Source organism: Quercus robur, chromosome 12 (genome assembly GCF_932294415.1).
Source record: "Quercus robur chromosome 12, dhQueRobu3.1, whole genome shotgun sequence".
Taxonomy (NCBI): domain Eukaryota; kingdom Viridiplantae; phylum Streptophyta; class Magnoliopsida; order Fagales; family Fagaceae; genus Quercus; species Quercus robur.
The window spans coordinates 6,364,871-6,389,880 of NC_065545.1; the positions used below are offsets into that span (position 1 = coordinate 6,364,871).

The following is a 25,010-nucleotide window of genomic DNA, read 5'->3' on the forward strand; positions in this document are numbered from 1 at the left end:
GTCTTGGACTTAATTCCACATACCTTATCCATTCTGAGTGTTGTGAGTTGTTTTGGAGCTTTTGGGTAGGATCTGGTTATGCGATTCTATGGTGGATGCAATTGATGATAATTACAGGATCCAGAAAGCTAGTGCTGACAAGGCTCGGTGAAACCCGTTGATAGCTGGGACTTGGAGGGTCTAAGTACAGAGGGTAGTCTAGGCTTGGAGAGTCTATATTGTAATCCCTATACTCTAACTTATTCACTAGTGGATCGATTCAGCTTAGACGTTTGGAGAGAAGTTTTTACGCCGAGCACTTTCGTTTTCTTCTTCAATAACACATCGCCGTGTTAGCTTGTGTTTATGTCTCTCTTCCCTTATTCCTTGTGTTTTATACTTTTTTGCAAATTATGTATGCCCATGCACTAGATAGTAATTTTGGTCAATTGCGCATTGATTACTCTCATTCCACATCTAGTTGAGTAGATTCAAAGCAATTAACCCGTAATTTTAAAATTAGAAGTCTAAACAAGTTTTAGTAGTTTTACTATTGAGTTTTCAGTTTACAGTTCATGTTTTGTTTACATTTAGGAGTTAGTTGCGTATATTGTCTTGGACTTAACTATCAAATAATGTTTCCATTCATAGGAACAGAAAAAGAAAGTCTTTGATTTTGCAATTGCTAATATGGATTTAAAAAAGAGATAATTTGTCATTTTGATTAGTTTCCACCACATGATTTCTTTATTTATGTGTTACACTAAAAAGAATTGGAACAAACTACTACGTGTGTGCATCTTTGGTTGGTGGATTCACTTGCATTTGAATTTCCTCACTTAAAGAAATCCATTTCTAAAATGGATCTTATTTGACTAAAGGTTTCTTTAATGATGGTAAAGCTGTGGAAATCTTGGATATATTACATGACTAGCATAGTGGTGAATGGAATACCCGTTCTTGGTTTTGGAGCATTTTAGAGATAAAATATTGTAATTTGACATGGTAAAGAGCTTTCATCAAAGCTTGCTAAAAACAATTTAATTTTGTAAACCACTCCATTCGTTTCTTATGTGATAGTTCACTAAAATAATGTAATGTGTTTTCGGATGTTATTAGGGTCATATTTATTATGTATTGGCAAAACATAATAAATATGTTTTGAACCAAGAAACAAGTGAAAAAACAAATGGTATCATTAAATACATGAAGATTGAACCAAGAAACAAGTGAAAAAAAGCTAAAACAGTGAAGCTCGACACTTGTCTCGACACAAGCTTGACACTAGCATCTATTGAGACTTAATGAGTAATTCTTGACACAAGTTCAACACCTCTCAATCAATCGAGTAATGCAAATCTAGAATTCTCATTTCAGAATTTCAGCCTATGATGACTTAGATTGCTAGGGTTTCATTCACTAAACTCCTAGAGTGTATAAAAACTTTATTTTAAAGTCATCAAAGACATAGAAACTAAGATTAGAGAACTCACATATTCTTAGAGAAGTTGTTGCGTCCCTGTACACTTTTGGGTTTTGTAACCAAGTGCTTCCAGATCTTCAACATGCTTTGAAGTGAAAAACTTTACATCTAACAACAAATATTAGTTGTTGGAAAGTTAGACATGTACTAGGATTCATTAAAGAAAGAAGTCTTTATAAGATCAAGTCTAATTGAGGATTGGAACAAAGTTACAACTGTAGGTTGGCATTTTGGGATAGGCCAAGGTAGTGGTATGATTCCTTATACTTGTAACAACTTATTCTTGATTAGAAGATTTTTGGAAGTGGTGAACTGAAATTCACCCGGTGGGGGCAAAATGGTTTTCTCCATTTGTTAACAAATCACTATATCAATTCAATTTCCCCTACATTTTAGTTTATTAGGTGATTTGTGTGTGCCTCCATGAATTGCATATAATTTGACCTAATTAATCAACTTGGATAGTTGAATTAATTAATTGAGTTCAATTTTTAAGCCAACATTGGACATTTGTTTATGATTGTTATGTAACGTCCCATCAGTTAAAAAAAAAAAAAAAATTCAAATTGTTGGTTCCCACGTGCTCCCCACCTAACCCCACTACCCATCACACAATCCACTCCCTCTTTTCTCTCTTTGGCCGGTCACTCTCACTCTTGTTCTCCTTTTCTTTTTCCTTTTCAGTCAACACAACACACAACACACACACTCCTCTCCCTCACCCTCCCACCGGTACATTCCTCATCATCACCTCTACCATTTTTTCCAGCAAAATCACTAGAAAATCCTCAAGAACATCACACCTTCACATAAGTTAATTGAGGTAAAAGTTTTAATCTCTTTTGATGAGTATTATGTTCTTATTTGAGGTTATTTTACCCAAGCTTTAATAATGATTTTCATGTGATTTAAGAGCTTTGGAAATGATATTCATGTGTTATACGTATGGGTTTTGGTCTTGGTGGATGTATTTGTTGAGTGAGTTCATGCTTTTTACAATGTTGGGTATCTAAGGCTTGTTATGGTGAAAATTTAGGGGTTTTGAGGTATATCTTGTGAAATAAATTGTGAATATAATTTTATGGTTTATTTGGAGCTAGTTAAAGATCTAAATTGTTTGTTTGAAAGGATATTGTGATTTTGGTGTCATGGGTCTCTTGATGATGTTGTGAAAACCTTGTGGAAACTATTTATAAATTATTGAGGCTTTGATGTTAGAAACAATACCTTGTATGATTCATAAGTATAATGGGAGTCTATGTCTTGTAAAGTAATTGGTTGAGAAACTTTGGAGATGGAAAATATTATTTGTGAGGCTAAATCTAGGCTTGCCTAATTTAGTGCTTATTTGGCAATTCCTAATATGTAGCTAGATACAATTTCAAGCTTTATGCTTATTTTGATAGATTTGCTTGTTATTGTTTAGGTTCTAGCTAATTTCTTTTGGAGCTTGGAAAATTAGTTTTTTTTGCGGGTTGCGAGGTAAGTAGCTTTTAATGGGATTTTTGGAAAAATAATCATGTTGCATAAATATTATTTTTGGGTCAAACACATTTTGGAAAATTAATGGTGGAACTATGTTTTTCTAAAAGGTGTTGTGTTATGACCCTACTATATATGATTATATATGAAAATGCATATTCTTATTGCATATGGGGGGTTTGCATGATTTGTTAGCAAAGAAAAGACTAGCATCTTTGATTAAATTCTAGAAAATGCATATTATGGATTTATTGCATTATTTGCAAAAATATAAAGATGCTTTATCTTGGCCTATGTTATTTGGGAAGTTAATACAAAATCTCTTTGGCAAGAAATAAGTTGAAGGCTTTGAGAACCTTGTGAATATCTTGGGCATTCAAATATTTTATGAAACTACTTAGAAGTGAATTATGTATTTTGAATTAAAGTTATGTGAGTTCTTTATGTTTTACCCATGTGCTGTGACATGTGATTACTCGGTGATTACCTAGTTGGATACTATAGTTTGTGTGACATTAGTATCTTAGCACCCGTCTTTGTGATGGTTATTAGTTCCAGCTTTGTGTCGGCGATGAGTTCCGGCTTTGTGTCGGCAGTTTAGTTCCGGCTTTGTGTCGGCAATGAGTTCCGGCTTTGTGTCGGCGATTATCATGTGGCCTTGGGTTAGATTTTCTGGTTTGGAACGGTGTTGTTATTGCTCACCGTATAGTAAGTAGTTTCATGTTGAGATATTTTGAGGAATATATAGTATGTAATCTCATGAGAACATTTTGAGAAGCTTTGTGCTGTGTCAATTTATCCATTCTTGTCATATTATTTTTGGGAAATGGTTTTGTAGAAACTATTTGGAAACTCCCGAATTAAAAGCATGATTTGTAAATTGTTACCATCATAAACTTGCATTTCCCCCACCCCCTTTAATTATGCTACTTACTGGGCTCTGTCTCATCCCATTATTTTATAACATTTCAGAGTAGGCAACGGTCTTTTGAGATAGCTTTTTGGTGGCTAATAGTAGTTAGACTAACTACTAATGGAGACTGAACTTTGGTAATGGGTATATTAGATGATGTACATCTTAGAATAGGCTTGACTCATTCTTTTGTATATTATAGTGGTTATGATGTTATTTCCCACTGATGAGACAAGCTGATGATATGTAATTAATTATTCAGACCTTTATTCTTTTGTGGCCAATGATCTTTGTAATTATTTCTTAGAGCTCTAACTTACTCTGAGAATATATTCAATGGAATTATTATGATAATCCTTGATATTAGAACTTGATATAATTTTGTGGATTGGATTGTCAAAAAGGAAAGAAAGAAAAAAAAAAATCTACAAGTACTTTGAGATGTCTTTCTCATGCTTCAAACCCTTTGGGGTTTGGGGCGTGACATGTTATTTATTATTAGTCTGCCATTCCATAAATTTGCAAAACATATGAGATGGTTCTCTAGTTGCTAATGCTCTTTCTAGGACACAAAAAAGAAAAAGATTATTATTATTATTATTTTGGATATAGATAGTTAAAAGTGGGAGATTTGTACCTTTATATATATTTTCGTTAAAAACTCTAGTATGTGTAAATTGAATTACAAGTTTCTTAGTACCTACAAAAGATTCGGTCATTTCAGAGCACTATTGGAGTCCTAAATATATAGTTTGGGGCCTTGTGATAGAGAGTAATGCTGTATCCTTTATTCATTGAATTTATTAAACTGCTTAGTTCTTGGTGTTAGATTCTTTTAATTATTCTCATATATGGTATACTGAACTTTCTTTAAAAAAAGGCAAAAAACACCTTTTAGTCCCTACATTTTCAAGTGATTCCCATTTTAGTCCCTACATTTTATTTTTACCACTTTTAGTCCCTATCCTGAAAAACACTTCTCGTTTTGGTCCCTACCATTACATTAGAAACAGAGAAAGCTGACAGGGCAAACGGCAGGAGTAAATAATACTAAATCAATGACCACATGGCCTAAGTTAATAATTAAGAATGTTTTTTGGCATTAAAAAATGCCACGTCAATATCTAAATTAATTTATTAATTTTAACTAATTAAAAAAAATTAAAAATAGAATTAAAAACTAAAATCATATGAATTGAGATCTAAGTGTGTCTTGAATAAGAACAACAAGAACACAAACCCAGATCCAAGAACACAAACCTAGAAATTAAAAAAAAAAAAAAAAAAAAAAAAAAAAAAAAAAAAAGAGGAGAGAGAACAAACTAGACATCAAGAGATTGAACTAAGAAGATGAAAGATCTGGGTTTTAATCACAAAGCGAGATCTTCTTCTTCTTCGTTCTCAACATTGAGCCCTTTGTCGTTGTTGTTGTCATTTTCGTTGCTATTGGAGTCCTTGACTTGAGGCTTAGCTGAAGGACCTTTCTCCATGGTGGTCTTGGGAGGAGATGCAGTGGAGCAGGTACAAGCGACCAAATTTGGCACTTGGGACTGGGCCTAGATTAGAGTCTGGGTCAAGGTCTAGGGCTGGGCCTAAATCTGGGCCATGGTCAGAGCGGGTAGAGGGAGCGGGAGAGGGAGAGACACGGCGGCTGGTGGGCTGGAGGGGATCGGCGGTGGGGTGGTGCGGTGGTCTCGAAGGGAGAAGATGAAGAAGTAGCAGCAGCCATGACATTTGTTTAGTGATTGTGGGTGAAGGATAAGAGAGGAGGCGTAAGGTAGCAAGAGAGAGAATGAGAAGTTGTGGTGGTGGGAGTAGACATAATGGGGTTGAGGGAGGGGTGTAAAACTTTGTTCAAATCCAAGATCTTGCTCTGTGATTAAAACCCAAATATTTCATCTTCTTAGTTCAATCTCTGTCTAGTTTGTTCTCTCTCTTTCTTTATTTTTTATTTTTTATTTATTTTTTATTTTGGGGTTTGTGTTCTTGGATCTGGGTTTGTATTCTTGTTGCTCTTGTTCAAGACATACTTAGATCTCAATTCATTTGATTTTTAGTTTTTACTTCTGTTTTTAATTTTTTTTAATTAGTTAAAATTAATAAATTAATTTTTTTTAAAATTTAGATGCTGACATGGCATTTTTTAATGCCAAATTTTTTTTTTTTTATTAATTTAGGTCACGTGAATATTAATTTATTATTATTTATTCCTGTTGTTTGTCACGTTAGCTTTCTCCGTTTCTGATGTAACAGCAAGGACCAAAACAGGAAGTGTTTTTCAAGATATGGACTAAAAGAGGTAAAAATAAAATGTAGGGACTAAAATGAGAATCACCTGAAAATGTAGGGACTAAAAGATATTTTTCGCCTAAAAAAAACAATTGGAATGTTAAAAATCAATTCCTATTTTTAGAAATGGCTGCCGATAGGATCACAATCATACATGTGAGCAATATTTGTGCACCATTATATGCAACATTAATGGTGGATGCACAACTTGAGAAATTTATCTAAACCTCCTTCAAACATGTTCCACAATCCACATTGCGGGATATGGAAAAGATAGTGTTGGTAACAGCCAAAGTGCTACATAAACATATGATACTCCACCCATCAAGGTATGAGAAAAATCCAAAAACACTGTGTATACAACATATGCTACTACTATAAGCACTAATAGTCTGTTTGGATGGAAGGGGGAAGGAGGGGGAGTAGAGGAGAGTAGAGTAGTATTGGCAAAAAATAAGTTAATTTTATGCTAAATCTACTCTACTCTCTCTCCCTCCCCTCAATCCAAACGGATTATAACTTAAGCATCAAAGTATTCTTGGCTGTCACCAAATAGTGTCTTTCCAGACTCTATGTGTGATATTGTCATTACAATTCTACCAAAGCTCGTGTAGATGCGTGACCACTAATATATTACACCATCAATTCTTTTCTTTTTTTTGATGAAATTGCATTATCAATTCGGCAAGTATCCAATGAGTTATAAATATATGTTATGTGCTACAGAATTTCCTTGACCCATTTTACTACTATATGGACTTCGTTTTGTAAGAGTCAAGGAATATTCATTCTCATCTTAGAAATCCTAGACCTTGTTGTTGCCCAAGGATTCACATAGGGAATAGACTCATAGCCTGTTTTGTGTAAAAAAAAATTCGAGTATCCGGTATCCCCCACTCATTAAAAATAAATAAATAAAACCCAAGAAATGAACCAAAATTTCCAATTGCTTCATTACTTTGTATTCTCGAACTCAACAGAATAAACTCAGACAAAGTGTTTTTTTTTATTATTTATTTTGTTTTTTTTAAATCCTAAAATAACTCAAAGTATGACCAATCATAAATTCATAACCCTGTTCTAAACCAATATAATATATATTGGGTTTGCCTTGGCATATTGAGTTACAATTCACTATGGTCTATTTGGATGGTATATCAAGATATTAAAGAGGACCACAAAGTTTAAGCATAGGACACAAGGGCAATTTTACCTTTTCTTTTATATGGTTAAAAAAAAAAAAAAGATCCACAAGTTTGAGCATATGATATATTATAAAAAGATTTAGCTTTTTCATTATTTAACCATAATACAATAAATAAATGAATAAAAGAATTAATCTCTTTCTTGAGTCTACTGTCTAATATACTGCACTATATACATTACATGCTCATTTCTCATGCAAGAGTTGAACATGTTTGGGTAGATGGGTCAAAGAGGGCTGGGACCAAGTATTTCCTTCCATTAGCACCATTTGCATTATAGCTAGCACCTGTCGCAAGGTCCACCAAAAGGTCCCCAGCATAACCAGGGTAAGCCCCCTTGCCATACACACCAGGACAAGCAGATGCAGCCTCCAATGGTGCGTCCTTTGGTCCTTGGAAGAAGCCATTTCCAAATGGGTTTGTAGTTGTACCAGCCAAGAGGCTAGCCAGGTTGATGACCATACCATCCAGACCCACATCATTGTTGGGGGCAACCAGAGGCGGGCTCTGGGGTCCATAGATGGGCTGGTGGAATGGCCACGCGCATTGGCCTGGGCATTGAGTCTCCGAATTGCCAACCCAAATGTAAGCAAATTTGTTGCTTTTGCCTTGAACAGATGCACCCGTTAGAGATCCATGGGTTCCACACTTGCTCATACAAAAACCTTCAACTACCACGTCATCTGATGTCAGAACTACGTTGATGGCATTTGCTTGGGCACCTTTTGATGCCAACTGTTCTATTTGCTGATTTGAGAGTGATTTGCCTAAGGAGTAAGTCTCATCAATGATCTGGGTACCCATTGGGAGTACAAGAGTGGAGGGGTTCTTCGAGTTGCTGAGGTGGTAGTATTTATCTGTGGTTTTCCACCAGGTGGCAACAGAGGGTTGGGCTGTTGTGGGTGTGGGAGTAGAAAGGGAGGCAATGAAATCTGAGACAATAGCTCTTTGTGAGGGCTGGAATTTGCCATACCAGATGAGATTGATGGAGATTTTTCCAGTAAGAAGAGGACCATTGTGGTATTGGAAGAGCAAAGGTTGTTGGGTTTCAGCTGAAACAGCAAGTCTCCTTGCTGCCAGGTTGAAATGGAAGAGAGAGATAACTAGAACTAGCTGTAGTAACAGGTGTGTGCAAGCTAAAGAAGCCATGATGAATTTTAGAGGTGTTTACTAAGTACTAAAGATTACAACTTTTGAAGTTGAGAACAAATTGAGAAAGTAAGAAGCTGAGAATACAATGTGGAGTCGGGATTGTAGAGAAGAAGAATTGCGGGTAGACATATATATAGTGCCCAAAAAGTGTGGGTCAGAAACCATACGGAAGGGGGGTCAAGGGATTTGAATAGTGGCAGTGAGATGCCAGCATGATAATTGATTAACGCGCTGTTTTTTAATTAATTTGTGTGCGTCACTGCGTCCTCTTTTTTTAGCCTCGCTTTTAAGTTTCAAGTTTCAACCGAAACCGCTTTCAAGTCCATAAAATAACAGGTGTTAGCCAGCCATGGGACCGAATGGGAAAGCACAAAATTTAGTACTTCTGGCCAAGACTTATATGAGGTAGGAATGAACTGAACGTCCTACGAATCGGCTCATGTTAATCCACATATAGGATATAGTCCAATGATACTTTACCCTCTTTTTTATATCCATTTTCTAACTTTCATTTTTATGTTTTTAAGGTGAATATATTTTTTCCGACTTTTGAAATTGTGATTATTTTCTCATCAATTAAAGATATTTATGTAATATAATGCACGTAAAAGAGTGTATGATTATATTTTCCCCATACATATATATATATATATATATATATATAACTTTTTTCCTTTTTTTTTTATTTTTTTTTATTTTTTTTTATCTATTTAAGAAATCATATTTCAAACTTTAGAATTTCAAAAACCAGAAAATTAAACGCTCAACTCATATTAAAACTTGATTCTCAAAAAAAAAAAAAAAAAAACTCGTATTAAAACTTAATTACAATTACATTGCAATTCCAAACATATATGCTTCACTGCTTCTTGGGGGTGAGATTATTAGTTAAGAGGTGAATTTGTTTGCTAGTCATGTCTTGGACTTAATTCCACATAATTTATCCATTCTGAGTGTTGTGAGTTGTTTTGGAGCTTTCGGGTAGGATCTGGTTATGCAATTCTGTGGTGGATGCAATTGATGATAATTACAGGATCCAGAAAGCTGTGCTGACAAGGCTCGGTGAAACCCGTTGGTAGCTGGGACTTGGAGGGTCTAAGTACAGAGGGTAGTCTAGGCTTGGAGAGTCTATATTGTAATCCCTGTACTCCAACTTATTCATTAGTGGATCGATTCAGCTTAGACGTCTGGAGAGAAGTTTTTACGTCGAGCACTTTCGTTTTCTTCTTCAATAACATATCGCCGTGTTAGCTTGTGTTTACGTCTCTCTTCCCTTATTCCCTGTGTTTTATACTTTTTTGCAAATTATGTATGCCCATGCACTAGATAGTAGTTTTGGTCAATTGCGCATTGATTACTTTCATTCCACATCTAGTTGAGTAGATTCAAAGCAATTAAGCCGTAATTTTAAAATTAGAAGTCTAAACAAGTTTTAGTAGTTTTACTATTGAGTTTTCAGTTTACAGTTCTTGTTTTGTTTACATTTAGGAGTTAGTTGCGTATATTGTCTTGGACTTAACTATCAAATAATGTTTCCATTCATAGGAACAGAAAAAGAAAGTCTTTGATTTTGCAATTGCTAATATGGATTTAAAAAAGAGATAATTTGTCATTTTGATTAGTTTCCACCACATGATTTCTTTATTTATGTGTTACACTAAAAAGAATTGGAACAAACTACTTTGATCGGTTTGGTGTGTGCATCTTTGGTTGGTGGATTCACTTGCATTTGAATTTCCTCACTTAAAGAAATCCATTTCTAAAATGGATCTTATTTGACTAAAGGTTTCTTTAATGATGGTAAAGCTGTGGAAATCTTGGATATATTACATGACTAGCATAGTGGTGAATGGAATATCCGTTCTTGGTTTTGGAGCATTTTAGAGATAAAATATTGTAATTTGACATGGTAAAGAGCTTTCATCAAAGCTTGCTAAAAACAATTTAATTTTGTAAACCACTCCATTCTTTTCTTATGTGATAGTTCACTAAAATAATGTAATGTGTTTTCGGATGTTATTAGGGTCATATTTATTATGTATTGGCATATCTTTTGAAAAAATGTATTTTACTTGTAATTGGATAAATCTAAGATGTGTTTAGGATATCAAGAAATGTGTTGATAAGACAAAACAAATGGTATCATTAAATATATGAAGATTGAACCAAGAAACAAGTGAAAAAAAGCTAAAACAGTGAAGCTCGACACTTGTCTCGACACAAGATTGACACTAGCATCTATTGAGACTTAATGAGTAATTCTTGACACAAGCTCAACACCTCTCAATCAATCGAGTAATGCAAATCTAGAATTCTCATTTCAGAATTTCGGCCTATGATGACTTAGATTGCTAGGGTTTCATTCACTAAACTCCTAGAGGGTATAAAAACTTTATTTTAAAGTCATCAAAGACATAGAAACTAAGATTAGAGAACTCACATATTCTTAGAGAAGCTGTTGCGTCCCTGTACGCCTTTGGGTTTTGTAACCAAGTGCTTCCAGATCTTCAGCATGCTTTGAAGTGAAAAACTTTACATCTAACAACAAATATTAGTTGTTGGAAAGTTAGACATGTACTAGGATTCATTAAAGAAAGAAGTCTTTATAAGATCAAGTCTAATTGAGGATTGGAACAAAGTTACAACTGTAGGTTGGCATTTTGGGATAGGCCAGGATAGTGGTATGTTTCCTTATACTTGTAACAACTTATTCTTGATTAGAAGATTTTTGGAAGTGGTGAACTGAAATTCACCCGGTGGGGGCAAAATGGTTTTCTCCATTTGTTAACAAATCACTGTATCAATTCAATTTCCCTTACATTTTAGTTTATTAGGTGATTTGTGTGTGCCTCCATGAATTGCATATAATTTGACCTAATTAATCAACTTGGATAGTTGAATTAATTAATTGAGTTCAATTTTTAAGCCAACATTGGACATTTGTTTATGATTGTTATGTAACGTCCTATCAGTTAAAAAAAAAAAAAAATCAAATTGTTGGTTCCCACGTGCTCCCCACCTAACCCCACTACCCATCACACAATCCACTCCCTCTTTTCTCTCTTTGGCCGGTCACTCTCACTCTTGTTCTCCTTTTCTTTTTCCTTTTCAGTCAACACAACACACAACACACACACTCCTCTCCCTCACCCTCCCATCGGTACATTCCTCATCATCACCTCTACCATTTTTTTCTGCAAAATCACTAGAAAATCCTCAAGAACATCACACCTTCACATAAGTTAATTGAGGTAAAAGTTTTAATCTCTTTTGATGAGTATTATGTTCTTATTTGAGGTTATTTTACCCAAGCTTTAATAATGATTTTCATGTGATTTAAGAGCTTTGGAAATGATATTCATGTGTTATACGTATGGGTTTTGGTCTTGGTGGATGTATTTGTTGAGTGAGTTCATGCTTTTTACAATGTTGGGTATCTAAGGCTTGTTATGGTGAAAATTTAGGGGTTTTGAGGTATATCTTGTGAAATAAATTGTGAATATAATTTTATGGTTTATTTGGAGCTAGTTAAAGATCTAAATTGTTTGTTTGAAAGGATATTGTGATTTTGGTGTCATGGGTCTCTTGATGATGTTGTGAAAACCTTGTGGAAACTATTTATAAATTATTGAGGCTTTGATGTTAGAAATAATACGTTGTATGATTCATAAGTATAATGGGAGTCTATGTCTTGTAAAGTAATTGGTTGAGAAACTTTGGAGATGGAAAATATTATTTGTGAGGCTAAATCTAGGCTTGCCTAATTTAGTGCTTATTTGGCAATTCCTAATATGTAGCTAGATACAATTTCAAGCTTTATGCTTATTTTGATAGGTTTGCTTTTTATTGTTTAGGTTCTAGCTAATTTCTTTTGGAGCTTGGAAAATTAGTTTTTTTGCGGGTTGCGAGGTAAGTAGCTTTTAATGGGATTTTTGGAAAAATAATCACATTGCATAAATATTATTTTTGGGTCAAACACATTTTGGAAAATTAATGGTGGAACTATGTTTTTCTAAAAGGTGTTGTGTTATGACCCTACTATATATGATTATATATGAAAATGCATATTCTTATTGCATATGGGGGATTTGCATGATTTGTTAGCAAAGAAAAGACTAGCATCTTTGATTAAATTCTAGAAAATGCATATTATGGATTTATTGCATTATTTGCAAAAATATAAAGATGCTTTATCTTGGCCTATGTTATTTGGGAAGTTAATACAAAATCTCTTTGGCAAGAAATAAGTTGAAGGCTTTGAGAACCTTGTGAATATCTTGGGCATTCAAATATTTTATGAAACTACTTAGAAGTGAATTATGTATTTTGAATTAAAGTTATGTGAGTTCTTTATGTTCTACCCATGTGCTGTGATATGTGATTACTCGGTGATTACCTAGCTAGATACTATAGTTTGTGTGACATTAGTATCTTAGCACCCGTCTTTGTGATGGTTATTAGTTCCGGCTTTGTGTCGGCGATGAGTTCCGGCTTTGTGTCGGCAGTTTAGTTCCAGCTTTGTGTCGGCAATGAGTTCCGGCTTTGTGTCGGCGATTATCATGTGGCCTTGGGTTAGATTTTCTGGTTTGGAACGGTGTTGTTATTGCTCACCGTATAGTAAGTAGTTTCATGTTGAGATATTTTGAGGAATATATAGTATGTAATCTCATGAGAACATTTTGAGAAACTTTGTGCTGTGTCAATTTATCCATTCTTGTCATATTATTTTTGGAAAATGGTTTTGTAGAAACTATTTGGAAACTCCCGAATTAAAAGCATGATTTGTAAATTGTTACCATCATGAAACTTGCATTTCCCCCACCCCCTTTAATTATGCTACTTACTGGGCTCTATCTCATCCCATTATTTTATAACATTTCAGAGTAGGCAACGGTCTTTTGAGACAGCTTTTTGGTGGCTAATAGTAGTTAGACTAACTACTAATGGAGGCTGAACTTTGGTAATGGGTATATTAGATGATGTACATCTTAGAATAGGCTTGACTCATTCTTTTGTATATTATAGTGGCTATGATGTTATTTCCCACTGATGAGACAAGCTGATGATATGTAATTAATTATTCAGACCTCTATTCTTTTGTGGCCAATGGTCTTTGTAATTATTTCTTAGAGCTCTGACTTACTTTGAGAATATATTTAATGGAATTATTATGATAATCCTTGATATTAGAACTTTATATAATTTTGTGGATTGGATTGTCAAAAAGGAAAGAAAGAAAAAAAAAAATCTACAGGTACTTTGAGATGTCTTTCTCATGCTTCAAACCCTTTGGGGTTTGGGGCGTGACATGTTATTTATTATTAGTCTGCCATTCCATAAATTTGAAAAACATATGAGATGGTTCTCTAGTTGCTAATGCTCTTTCTAGGACACAAAAAAGAAAAAGATTATTATTATTATTATTTTGGATATAGATAGTTAAAAGTGGGAGATTTGTACCTTTATATATATTTTCGTTAAAAAATCTAGTATGTGTAAATTGAATTACAAGTTTCTTAGTACCTACAAAAGATTCGGTCATCTCAGAGCACTATTGGAGTCCTAAATATATAGTTTGGGGCCTTGTGATAGAGAGTAATGCTCTATCCTTTATTCATTGAATTTATTAAAATGCTTAGTACTTGGTGTTAGATTCTTTTAATTATTCTCATATATGGTATACCGAACTTTCTTAAAAAAAAGGCAAAAAGCACCTTTTAGTCCCTACATTTTCAAGTGATTCCTATTTTAGTCCCTACATTTTATTTTTACCACTTTTAGTCCCTATCTTGAAAAACGCTTCTCATTTTGGTCCCTACCATTACATTAGAAACGGAGAAAGCTGACAGAGCAAATGGTAGGAGTAAATAATACTAAATCAATGCCCACATGGCCTAAATTAATAGTAAAGAATGTTTTTTGGCATTAAAAAATGCCACGTCAGTATCTAAATTAATTTATTAATTTTAACTAATTAAAAAAAATTAAAAACAGAATTAAAAACTAAAATCATATGAATTGAGATCTAAGTGTGTCTTGAATAAGAACAGTAAGAACACAAACCTAGAAATTTAAAAAAAAAAAAAAAAAAAGAGGAGAGAGAACAAACTAGACATCAAGAGATTGAACTAAGAAGATGAAAGATCTGGGTTTTAATCACAGAGCGAGATCTTCTTCTTCTTCGTTCTCAACATTGAGCCCTTTGTCGTTGTTGTTGTCATTTTTGTCGCTATTGGAGTCGTTGACTTGAGGCTTAGCTGAAGGACCTTTCTCCATGGTGGTCTTGGGAGGAGACGCAGCGGAGTAGGTACAAGCGACCAAATTTGGCACTTGGGGCTGGGCCTAGATCAGAGTCTGGGTCAAGGTCTAGGGCTGGGCCTAGATCTGGGCCATGGTCAGAGCAGGTAGAGGGAGCGGGAGAGGGAGAGGCACGACGGTTGGTGGGCTAGAGGGGATCGGCGGTGGGGTGGTGTGGTGGTCTCGAAGGGAGAAGATGAAGAAGTAGCAGTAGCCATGACATTTGTTTAGTGATTGTGGGTGAAGGATAAGAGAGGAGGCGTAAGGTAGCAAGAGAGAGAATGAGAAGTTGTGGTGGTGGGAGTAGACATAATGGGGTTGAGGGAGGGGTGTAAAACTTTGTTCAAATCCAAGATCTTGCTCTGTGATTAAAACCCAAATATTTCATCTTCTTAGTTCAATCTCTGTCTAGTTTGTTCTCTCTCTTTCTTTATTTTTTATTTATTTATTTTTTTTTTATTTTGGGGTTTGTGTTCTTGGATCTGGGTTTGTGTTCTTGTTGCTCTTGTTCAAGACATACTTAGATCTCAATTCATTTGATTTTTAGTTTTTACTTCTGTTTTTAATTAGTTAAAATTAATAAATTTTTTTTTTAAAATTTAGATGCTGACATGGCATTTTTTAATGCCAAAAAACATTTTTTATTATTAATTTAGGTCACGTGGATATTAATTTAGTATTATTTATTCCTGTTGTTTGCCACGTTAGCTTTCTCCGTTTCTGATGTAACAGCAAGGACCAAAACAAGAAGTGTTTTTCAAGATATGGGCTAAAAGAGGTAAAATAAAATGTAGGGACTAAAATGAGAATCACCTGAAAATGTAGGGACTAAAAGATACTTTTCGCCTAAAAAAAACAATTGGAATGTTAAAAATCAATTCCTATTTTTAGAAATGGCTGCCGATAGGATCACAATCATACATGTGAGCAATATTTGTGCACCATTATATGCAACATTAATGGTGGATGCACAACTTGAGAAATTTATCTAAACCTCCTCCAAACATGTTCCACAATCCACATTGCGGGATATGGAAAAGATAGTGTTGGTAACAGCCAAAGTGCTATATAAACATATAATTAAGGGTCATCAAATAGCCCATGGCCCACAGCCCGACCCAGAAACCCGACGGCCCACCGGGCTAATGGGCGGCCCAGCCCGTTGTTATTGAGGCCTATGGGTAGCCCACTAGCCCAGTGGGTCAGGTCGTGGGCTAGTTTTTATGCCCATGGGTACCCGGTGGGCTAGCCCAGTAGCCCAACCCGTTGCCCAACCCATTGGCCTAACCCGTTGGCCCAGCCCAATAACTCATAATTCATAACAAAAATATATAGGAAGTGTATGAAGGATTGATTCTAAGATATTATAGAAGAATTTCTTAAGAGAACTCCTTCAACCACTAAGATATTCAAAGTAATTGTGCTAAACTTAGTTTACTAAATATATATTTTTCTAGTAGTCTAGCAAATTTGAATTAACCATTTGACTTTTTTTTTTATTAAAGATAAAAATAAAAAACTATTTAAAGCCTTAATAAAAAAAATTAAATAGATTTGACTGTAAAAAAAATTGTAATTAAGTATTAAATTCTTTAATTCTTTCCTTTAAAAAAATAGATTGATTATTTCCTTATAAAAAATTGATTCTTTCCTTATAAAAATAATAAAATAATATATTAACACAAGCCTATGGGTAGCCCATTAGGCCCAACCCAATAGCCCACCTCGCTAAAGACCAAATGGGCATTGCCCATGGGTAGGGTCATGGGCAAGGTTTTCTCTTTCGACCCAGCCCGACCCGACCCGTTAACTAGTTAATAGCCCATTATGCCTAGCCCATTGTGCCCATGGGCCAAGTAAAAATGGGCTGGGCCGGCCCGACCCGACCCATTGACGACCCTTACATATAATACTCCACCCATCAAGGTATGAGAAAAATCCAAAAACACTGTGTATACAACATATGCTACTACTATAAGCACTAATAGTCTGTTTGGATGGAAGGGGGAAGGAGGGGGAGTAGAGGAGAGTAGAGTAGTATTGACAAAAAATAAGTTAATTTTGTGTTAAATCTACTCTACTCTCTCTCCCTCCCCTCAATCCAAACGGATTATAACTTAAGCATCAAAGTATTCTTAGCTGTCACCAAATAGTGTCTTTCCAGACTCTATGTGTGATATTGTCATTACAATTCTACCAAAGCTCGTGTAGATGCGTGACCACTAATATATTACACCATCAATTCTTTTCTTTTTCTTTTTTCTTTTTTTTGATGAAATTGCATTATCAATTCGGCAAGTATCCAATGAGCTATAAATATATGTTATGTGCTACAGAATTTCCTTGACCCATTTTACTACTAGATGGACTTCGTTTTGTAAGAGTCAAGGAATATTCATTCTCATCTTAGAAATCCTAGACCTTGTTGTTGCCCAAGGATTCACATAGGGAATAGACTCTTAGCCTGTTTTGTGTAAAAAAAAATTCGAGTATCCGGTATCCCCCACTCATTAAAAATAAATAAATAAAACCCAAGAAATGAACCAAAATTTCCAATTGCTTCATTACTTTGTATTCTCGAACTCAACAGAATAAACTCAGACAAAGTGTTTTTTTTTTAAAAAAAAAAATCCTAAAATAACTCAAAGTATGACCAATCATAAATTCATAACCCTGTTCTAAACCAATATAATATATATTGGGTTTGCCTTGGCATATTGAGTTACAATTCACTATGGTCTATTTGGATGGTATATCAATATATTAAAAAGGACCACAAAGTTTAAGCATAGGACACAAGGGCAATTTTACCTTTTCTTTTATATGGTTAAAAAAAAAAAAAAAGATCCACAAGTTTGAGCATATGATATAATATAAAAAGATTTAGCTTTTTCATTATTTAACCATAATACAATAAATAAATGAATAAAAGAATTAATCTCTTTCTTGAGTCTACTGTCTAATATACTGCACTATATACACTACATGCTCATTTCTCATGCAAGAGTTGAACATGTTTGGGTAGATGGGTCAAAGAGGGCTGGGACCAAGTATTTCCTTCCATTAGCACCATTTGCATTATAGCTAGCACCTGTCGCAGGGTCCACCAAAAGGTCCCCAGCATAACCAGGGTAAGCCCCCTTGCCATACACACCAGGACAAGCAGATGCAGCCTCTAATGGTGCGTCCTTTGGTCCTTGGAAGTAGCCATTTCCAAATGGGTTTGTAGTTGTACCAGCCAAGAGGCTAGCCAGGTTGATGACCATACCATCCAGACCCACATCATTGTTGGGGGCAACCAGAGGCGGGCTCTGGGGTCCATAGATGGGCTGGTGGAATGGCCACGCGCATTGGCCTGGGCATTGAGTCTCCGAATTGCCAACCCAAATGTAAGCAAATTTGTTGCTTTTGCCTTGAACAGATGCACCCGTTAGAGATCCATGGGTTCCACACTTGCTCATACAAAAACCTTCAACTACCACGTCATCTGATGTCAGAACTACGTTGATGGCATTTGCTTGGGCACCTTTTGATGCCAACTGTTCTATTTGCTGATTTGAGAGTGATTTGCCTAAGGAGTAAGTCTCATCAATGATCTGGGTACCCATTGAGAGTACAAGAGTGGAGGGGTTCTTCGAGTTGCTGAGGTGGTAGTATTTATCTGTGGTTTTCCACCAGGTGGCAACAGAGGGTTGGGCTGTTGTGGGTGTGGGAGTAGAAAGGGAGGCAATGAAATCTGAGACAATAACTCTTTGTGAGGGCTGGAATTTGCCATACCAGATGAGATTGATGGAGATTTTTCCAGTAAGAAGAGGACCATTGTGGTATTGGAAGAGCAAAGGTTGTTGGGTTTCAGCTGAAACAGCAAGTCTCCTTGCTGCCAAGTTGAAATGGAAGAGAGAGATAACTAGAACTAGCTGTAGTAACAGGTGTGTGTAAACTAAAGAAGCCATGATGAATTTTAGAGGTGTTTACTATGTACTAAAGATTAGAACTTTAGAAGTTGAGAACAAATTGAGAAAGTAAGAAGCTGAGAATACAATGTGGAGTTGGGATTGTAGAGAAGAAGAATTGCGGGTAGACATATATAGTGCCCAAAAAGTGTGGGTCAGAAACCACACGGAAGGGGGGTCGAGGGATTTGAATAGTGGCAGTGAGATGCCAGCATAATTGATTAACGCGCTGTTTTTTAATTAATTTGTGTGCGTCACTGCGTCCTCTTTTTTTTGGCCTCGCTTTCAAGTCCATAACATAACAGGTGTTAGCCAGCCATGGGACCGAATGGGAAAGCACAAAATTTAGTACTTCTGGCCTAGACTTATATGAGGAAGGAATGAACTGAACGTCCTACGAATCGGCTCATGTTAATCCACATATAGGATATAGTCTAATGATACTTTACCCTCTTTCTTTTATATCCATTTTTTAACTTTCATTTTTATGTTTTTAAGGTGAATATATTTTTTCCGACTTTTGAAGTTGTGATTATTTTCTCATCAATTAAAGATATTTATGTAATATAATGCATGTAAAAGAGTGTATGATTATATTTTCCCCATGATATATATATATATATAACTTTTTTTTCTTTTTTTTTTTAATCCATTTAAGAAATCATATTTTTAACTTTAGAATTTCAAAAACCAGAAAATTAAATGCTCAACTCATATTAAAACTTAATTACAATTACATTTCAATTCCAAACATATATGCTTCACTTCTTCTTGGGGGTGAGATTATTAGTTAAGAGGTGAATTTGTTTACAAGTCATGTCTTGGACTTAATTCCACATACTTCACCCACTGTGAGTGTTGTGAGTTGTTTTGGAGCTTTTGGGAAGGATTTGGTTATGCGATTCTATGGTTGATGCAATTGGTGATAATTGTAGGATCTAGAAAGCTAGTGCTAACAAGGCTCGGTGAAGCTCGTTGGTAGCTGGGACTTGGAGGGTCTAGGTACAGAGGGTAGTCTAGGCTTGGAGAGTCTATATTGTAAATTTGTAATCCTTGTACTCCAACTAATTCATCAGTGGATTGATTCGGCTTAGGGGGCTGGAGAAAAGTTTTTATGTTGAGCACTTCAGTTTTCTTCTTCAATAACACATCGCCGTGTTAGCTTGTGTTTACATATCTCTTCCCTTACTCCTTGTGTTTTATACTTAATTGCAAATTATGTATGCCCATGCACTAGGTAGTAGTCCTAGTCAATTGTACATTGATTACTCTCATTTTGCATCTAATTGAGTAGATTAAAAACAATTAAGCCGTAATTTTAAAATTAGAAGTCTAAACAAGTTTTAGTAGTTTTACTATTGAGTTTTCAGTTTACCGTTCATGTTTTGTTTACATTTAGGAGTTAGTTGCATATATTGTCTTGGACTTAACTATCAAATAATGTTTCCATTCATAGGAACAGAAAAAAGAAAGTCTTTGATTTTGCAATTGCTGATATGGATTTAAAAAAGAGATACTTTGTCATTTTGATTAGTTTCCACCACATGATTTCTTGATTTATGTGTTACACTAAAAAGAACTGCAACAAACTACTTTGATCGGTTTGGTGTGTGCATCTTTGGTTGGTGGATTCACTTGCATTTGAATTTCCTCACTTAAAGAAATCCATTTCTACAATGGATCTTATTTTACTAAAGGTTTCTTTAATGATGGTAAAGTTGTGGAAATCTTGGATATATTACATGACTAGCATAGTGGTGAATAGAATATCCGTTCTTGGTTTTGGAGCATTTTAGAGATAAAATATTGTAATTTGACATAGTAAAGAGCTTTCATCAAAGCTTGCTAAAAACAATTTAATTTTGTAAACCACTCCATTCGTTTCTTATATGATAGTTCACTAAAATAATGTAATGTGTTTTTGGATTTTATTAGGGTCATATTTATTATGTATTGGCATATCTTTTGACAAAATGCACTTTATTTGTAATTGGGTAGATCTAAAATGTGTTTAGGATATCAAGAAATGTGTTGATAAGACAAAACAAATGGTATCATTAAAGACATGAAGATAAACCAAGAAACAAGTGAAGAAAGCCAAAACAGTGAAGCTCGACATTTGTCTTGACACAAGCTCGACACTAGCATCTATGAAGACTTAATGAGTAATTCTTGACATAAGCTCAACACCTCTCAATCGATTGAGTAATGTAGATCTAGAATTCTCAGTTCAGAATTTCGGCCTATGATGACTTAGATTGCTAGGGTTTCATTCACTAAACTCCTAGAGGGTACAGAAACTTTATTTTAAAGTCATCAAAGACATAGAAACTAAGATTAGAGAATTCATATATTCTTAGAGAAGCTGTTGCGTCTTTGTACGCCTTTGGGTTTTGTAACCAAGTGCTTTCAGATCTTCAACATGCTTTGAAGTGAAAAACTTTGCATCTAACAACAAATATTAGTTGCTGGAAAGTCAAACATGTACTAGGATTCACGCAAAGAAAGAAGTCTCTATAAAATCTAGTCCAATTGGTGATTGGAATAAAGTTACAACTGTAGGTTAGTATTTTGGGATAGACTAGCGTAGTGGTAAAATTCCTTGTACTTGTAATCACTTATTCTTGATTAGTGGATTCTTAGAAGTGATGAACTGAAATTCACCCAGTGGGGGTTTTGGCCTTGCAGAAGGTTTTCTCCATTTGTTAACAAATCATTGTGTCAATTTTATTTCAACTGCACTTTAGTTTATTAGGTGATTTGTGAGTGCCTCCATGATTTGCATATAATTTGACCTAATTAATCAACTTGGGTAATTGAATTAATTAATTGAGGTCAATTTTTTTTAAGCCAACATTGGACATTTGTTTATGATTGTTATTTATTATTAGTCTACCATTCCATAAATTTGCAAAACATATGAGATGGTTCTTTAGTTGCTAATGCTCTTTCTAGGACACATAAAAGAAAAAGATTATTATTATTATTTTGGATATAGATAGTTAAAAGTGGGAGATTTGTACCTTTTATATATTTTTTTGTTAAAAACTCTAGTATGTGTTAATTGAGTTACAAGGTTCTTAGTACCTACAAAAGTAAGATGCGGTCATCTCAGAGCACTATTGGAGTCCTAAATATATAGTTTGGGGCCTTGTGATAGAGAGTAATGCTCTATCCTTTATTCATTGAATTTATTAAAATGTTTAGTTCTTGTAGTAAGATTCTTTTAATTATTCTCATATATGGTATACCCAACTTTTCTTAAAAAAAACATTTGGATTGTTAAAAATCAATTCCAGTTTTTAGAAATGGCTGCTGACAGGATCACAATCATACATGTGAGCAATATTTGTGCACCATTATATGCGACATTAATGGTGGATGCACAACTTGAGAAATTTATCTAAACCTCCTCCAAACACGTTCCACAATCCAAATTGCGGGATATGGAAAAGATAGTGTTGGTAACAGCCAAAGTGCTATATAAACATATGATACTCCACCCGTCAAGGTATGAGAAAAATCCAAAAACACTGTGTATACAACATATACTACTACTATAACACTAACTTAAGCATCAAAGTATTCTTGGCTGTCACCAAATAGTGTCTTTCCAGACTCTATGTGTGATATTGTCATTACAGTTCTACCAAAGTTCGTGTAGATGCGTGACCGTTGATATATTACACCATCAATTCTTTTTTTTTGGTTGTTGTTGTTGATGAAATTGCATTATCAATTCGGCAAGTATCCAATGAGCTATAAATATATGTTATGTCATATGTGCTACAGAATATCCTTGACCCATTTTACTACTAGATGGACTTCGTTTTGTAACAGCCAAGGAATCATTCTCATCTTAGAAATCCTAGACCTTGTTGTTGCCCAAGGATTCACATAGGGAATAGACTCTTAAGGTCCGTTTGAATACCGCTTATTTTGCTGAAAACTATAAAAAAATAATAAAACAATTACTATTCACGCGTTTGGCACTATTCATAAGCCTAAAATCACTGTTTATGGACAATGAATAGAGCCAGACACGCGTCCAAGAAAAAAAAAATGCAATACTCAAATGCCACCTTAGGGTTCGTTTTGATACCGTTTATTTTGTTGAAAACTAAAAATACTGTACTAAAATAATTTTTAAATGTATAAATAGTACCGTGAGACCTATTTTTAATAAAAATTTGTTAAAAAAAGAGTTTTGTGGGTCCTATAAACAATGCACGAAACCTACTAGAAAGCACCGAAAAATGCTTCAAAAAAAAAAAAAAAAAACGCTGAAACGCGTGCAGTGCGTACTTGGATTGTTTTGTGTAAAAAAAATTTCTAGTATCCGGTATCCCCCACTCATTAAAAAATAATTAAATAAATAAAAAATAAAAAATTAACCAAAATTTCCAATTGCTTCATTACTTAGTATTCTCGAGCCCAACAGAATAAACTTAGACAAAGTGTTTTTTTTTTTTTTTTTAATCATAAAATAACTCAAAATATGACCCATCATAAATTCATAACCCTGTTCTAAACCACTATAATATATGTTGGGTTTGCCTTGGCATATTGAGTTACAATTCACTATGGTCTATTTGGATGGTATATCAATATATTAAAAAGGACCACAAAGTTTAAGCATAGGATACAAGGGCAATCTTACCTTTTCTTTTATATGGTTTAAAAAAGAAAAAGAAAGAACCACAAGTTTGAGCATATGATATAATATAAAAAGATTTAGCTTTTTCATTATTTAACCATAACACAATAAATAAATGAATAAAAGACTCTTTCTTTAGTCTACTGCCTATACTGCACTATATACATTACATGCTCATTTTTCATGCAAGAGTTGAACATGTTTGGGTAGATGGGTCAAAGAGGGCTGGGACCAAGTATTTCCTTCCATTAGCACCATTTGCATTATAGCTAGCACCAGTCGCAGGGTCCACCAAAAGGTCCCCAGCATAACCAGGGTAAGCCCCCTTGCCATACACACCAGGACAAGCAGATGCAGCCTCCAATGGTGCGTCCTTTGGTCCTTGGAAGAAGCCATTTCCAAATGGGTTTGTAGTTGTACCAGCCAAGAGGCTAGCCAGGTTGATGACCATACCATCCAGACCCACATCATTGTTGGGGGCAACCAGGGGTGGGCTCTGGGGTCCATAGATGGGCTGGTGGAATGGCCACGCGCATTGGCCTGGGCATTGAGTCTCCGAATTGCCAACCCAGATGTAAGTAAATTTGTTGCTTTTGCCTTGTACAGATGCACCTGTTAGAGATCCATGGGTTCCACACTTGCTCATACAAAAACCTTCAACTGCCACGTCATCTGATGTCAGAACTACGTTGATGGCATTTGCTTGGGCACCCTTTGATGCCAACTGTTCTATTTGCTGATTTGAGAGTGATTTGCCTAAGGAGTAAGTCTCATCAATGATCTGGGTACCAATTGAGAGTACGAGAGTGGAGGGGTTCTTTGAGTTGCTGAGTTGGTAGTATTTATCAGTGGTTTTCCACCAGGTGGCAACAGAGGGTTGAGCTTTTGTGGGTGTGGAAGTAGAAAGGGAGGCAATGAAATCTGAGATAATAGCTCTTTGTGAGGGCTTGAATTTGCCATACCAGATGAGATTGATGGAGATTTTTCCAGTAAGAAGAGGACCATTGTGGTATTGGAAGAGTAAAGGTTGTTGGGTTCCAGCTGAATCAGCAAGTCTCCTTGCTGCCAAGTTGAAATGGAAGAGAGAGATTAGTAGAACTAGCTGTAGTAATAGACGTGTGGAAACTAAAGAAGCCATGATAACTTTTTTGAGGTGTTTACTAAGTACAAAAGATTAGGAGTTGAAAACTAATTGGGAAAGTAAGAAGCTGAGAATACAATGTGGAGCTGGGATTGTAGAGAAGAAGAATTATGGGCAGATATATATATAGTGCCCAAAAAGTGTTGGTAAGAAACTACCAGGAAAGGGTTCAAGAGTGGGCGTGAGATGCCAGCATGATAATTGATAAACGCGTTGGTTTTTTTTTTTTATAATTTGTTTGCGTCCCCTTTATTTTAGCCCTGCTTTCAAGTTTCAACCAAATCCGCTTTCAAGTCAATAACAGGTGGTGGTGAATGGGAAGGATTTAGGGCTTCTGGTCTGGACTTATATGAGGAAGGAATGAATTGAACGTCCTTCGATGGTTCGTCTTATCCACATATAGGATATGCTCTAATGGTACTTTACCGTTTACCCTTTTTTTTTCTTTCAAATTTTATG

The 25,010-nt window shown here is 35.1% G+C and overlaps 2 protein-coding genes and 1 long non-coding RNA gene across 3 annotated transcripts; 1 reads left to right on the forward strand and 2 right to left on the reverse strand.

The window, feature by feature from the left end:
• The first annotated feature begins 1,994 nt into the window (after positions 1–1,994).
• On the forward strand, positions 1,995–13,634 carry LOC126710378 (uncharacterized). Its single transcript, XR_007649647.1, has 2 exons — positions 1,995–2,285; positions 13,386–13,634. It is a non-coding gene; the product is annotated as an uncharacterized LOC126710378 (long non-coding RNA).
• On the reverse strand, positions 7,420–18,862 carry LOC126710364 (protein PHOSPHATE-INDUCED 1-like). The gene is made up of 2 exons (XM_050410787.1): positions 18,730–18,862; positions 7,420–8,476 (listed from the first exon to the last, which is right to left on the reverse strand). Exons 1-2 carry the CDS (start codon positions 18,751–18,753, stop codon positions 7,544–7,546), a joined length of 957 nt encoding a protein of 318 aa, XP_050266744.1. The 5' UTR covers positions 18,754–18,862; the 3' UTR covers positions 7,420–7,543.
• A 4,611-nt stretch (positions 18,863–23,473) lies between these two features.
• LOC126710367 (protein PHOSPHATE-INDUCED 1-like) lies at positions 23,474–24,660 on the reverse strand. Its single transcript, XM_050410789.1, has one exon. The coding sequence runs from the start codon at positions 24,546–24,548 to the stop codon at positions 23,592–23,594; it is 957 nt and encodes a 318-aa protein (XP_050266746.1). The 5' UTR covers positions 24,549–24,660; the 3' UTR covers positions 23,474–23,591.
• Between the last annotated feature and the right edge of the window lie 350 nt (positions 24,661–25,010).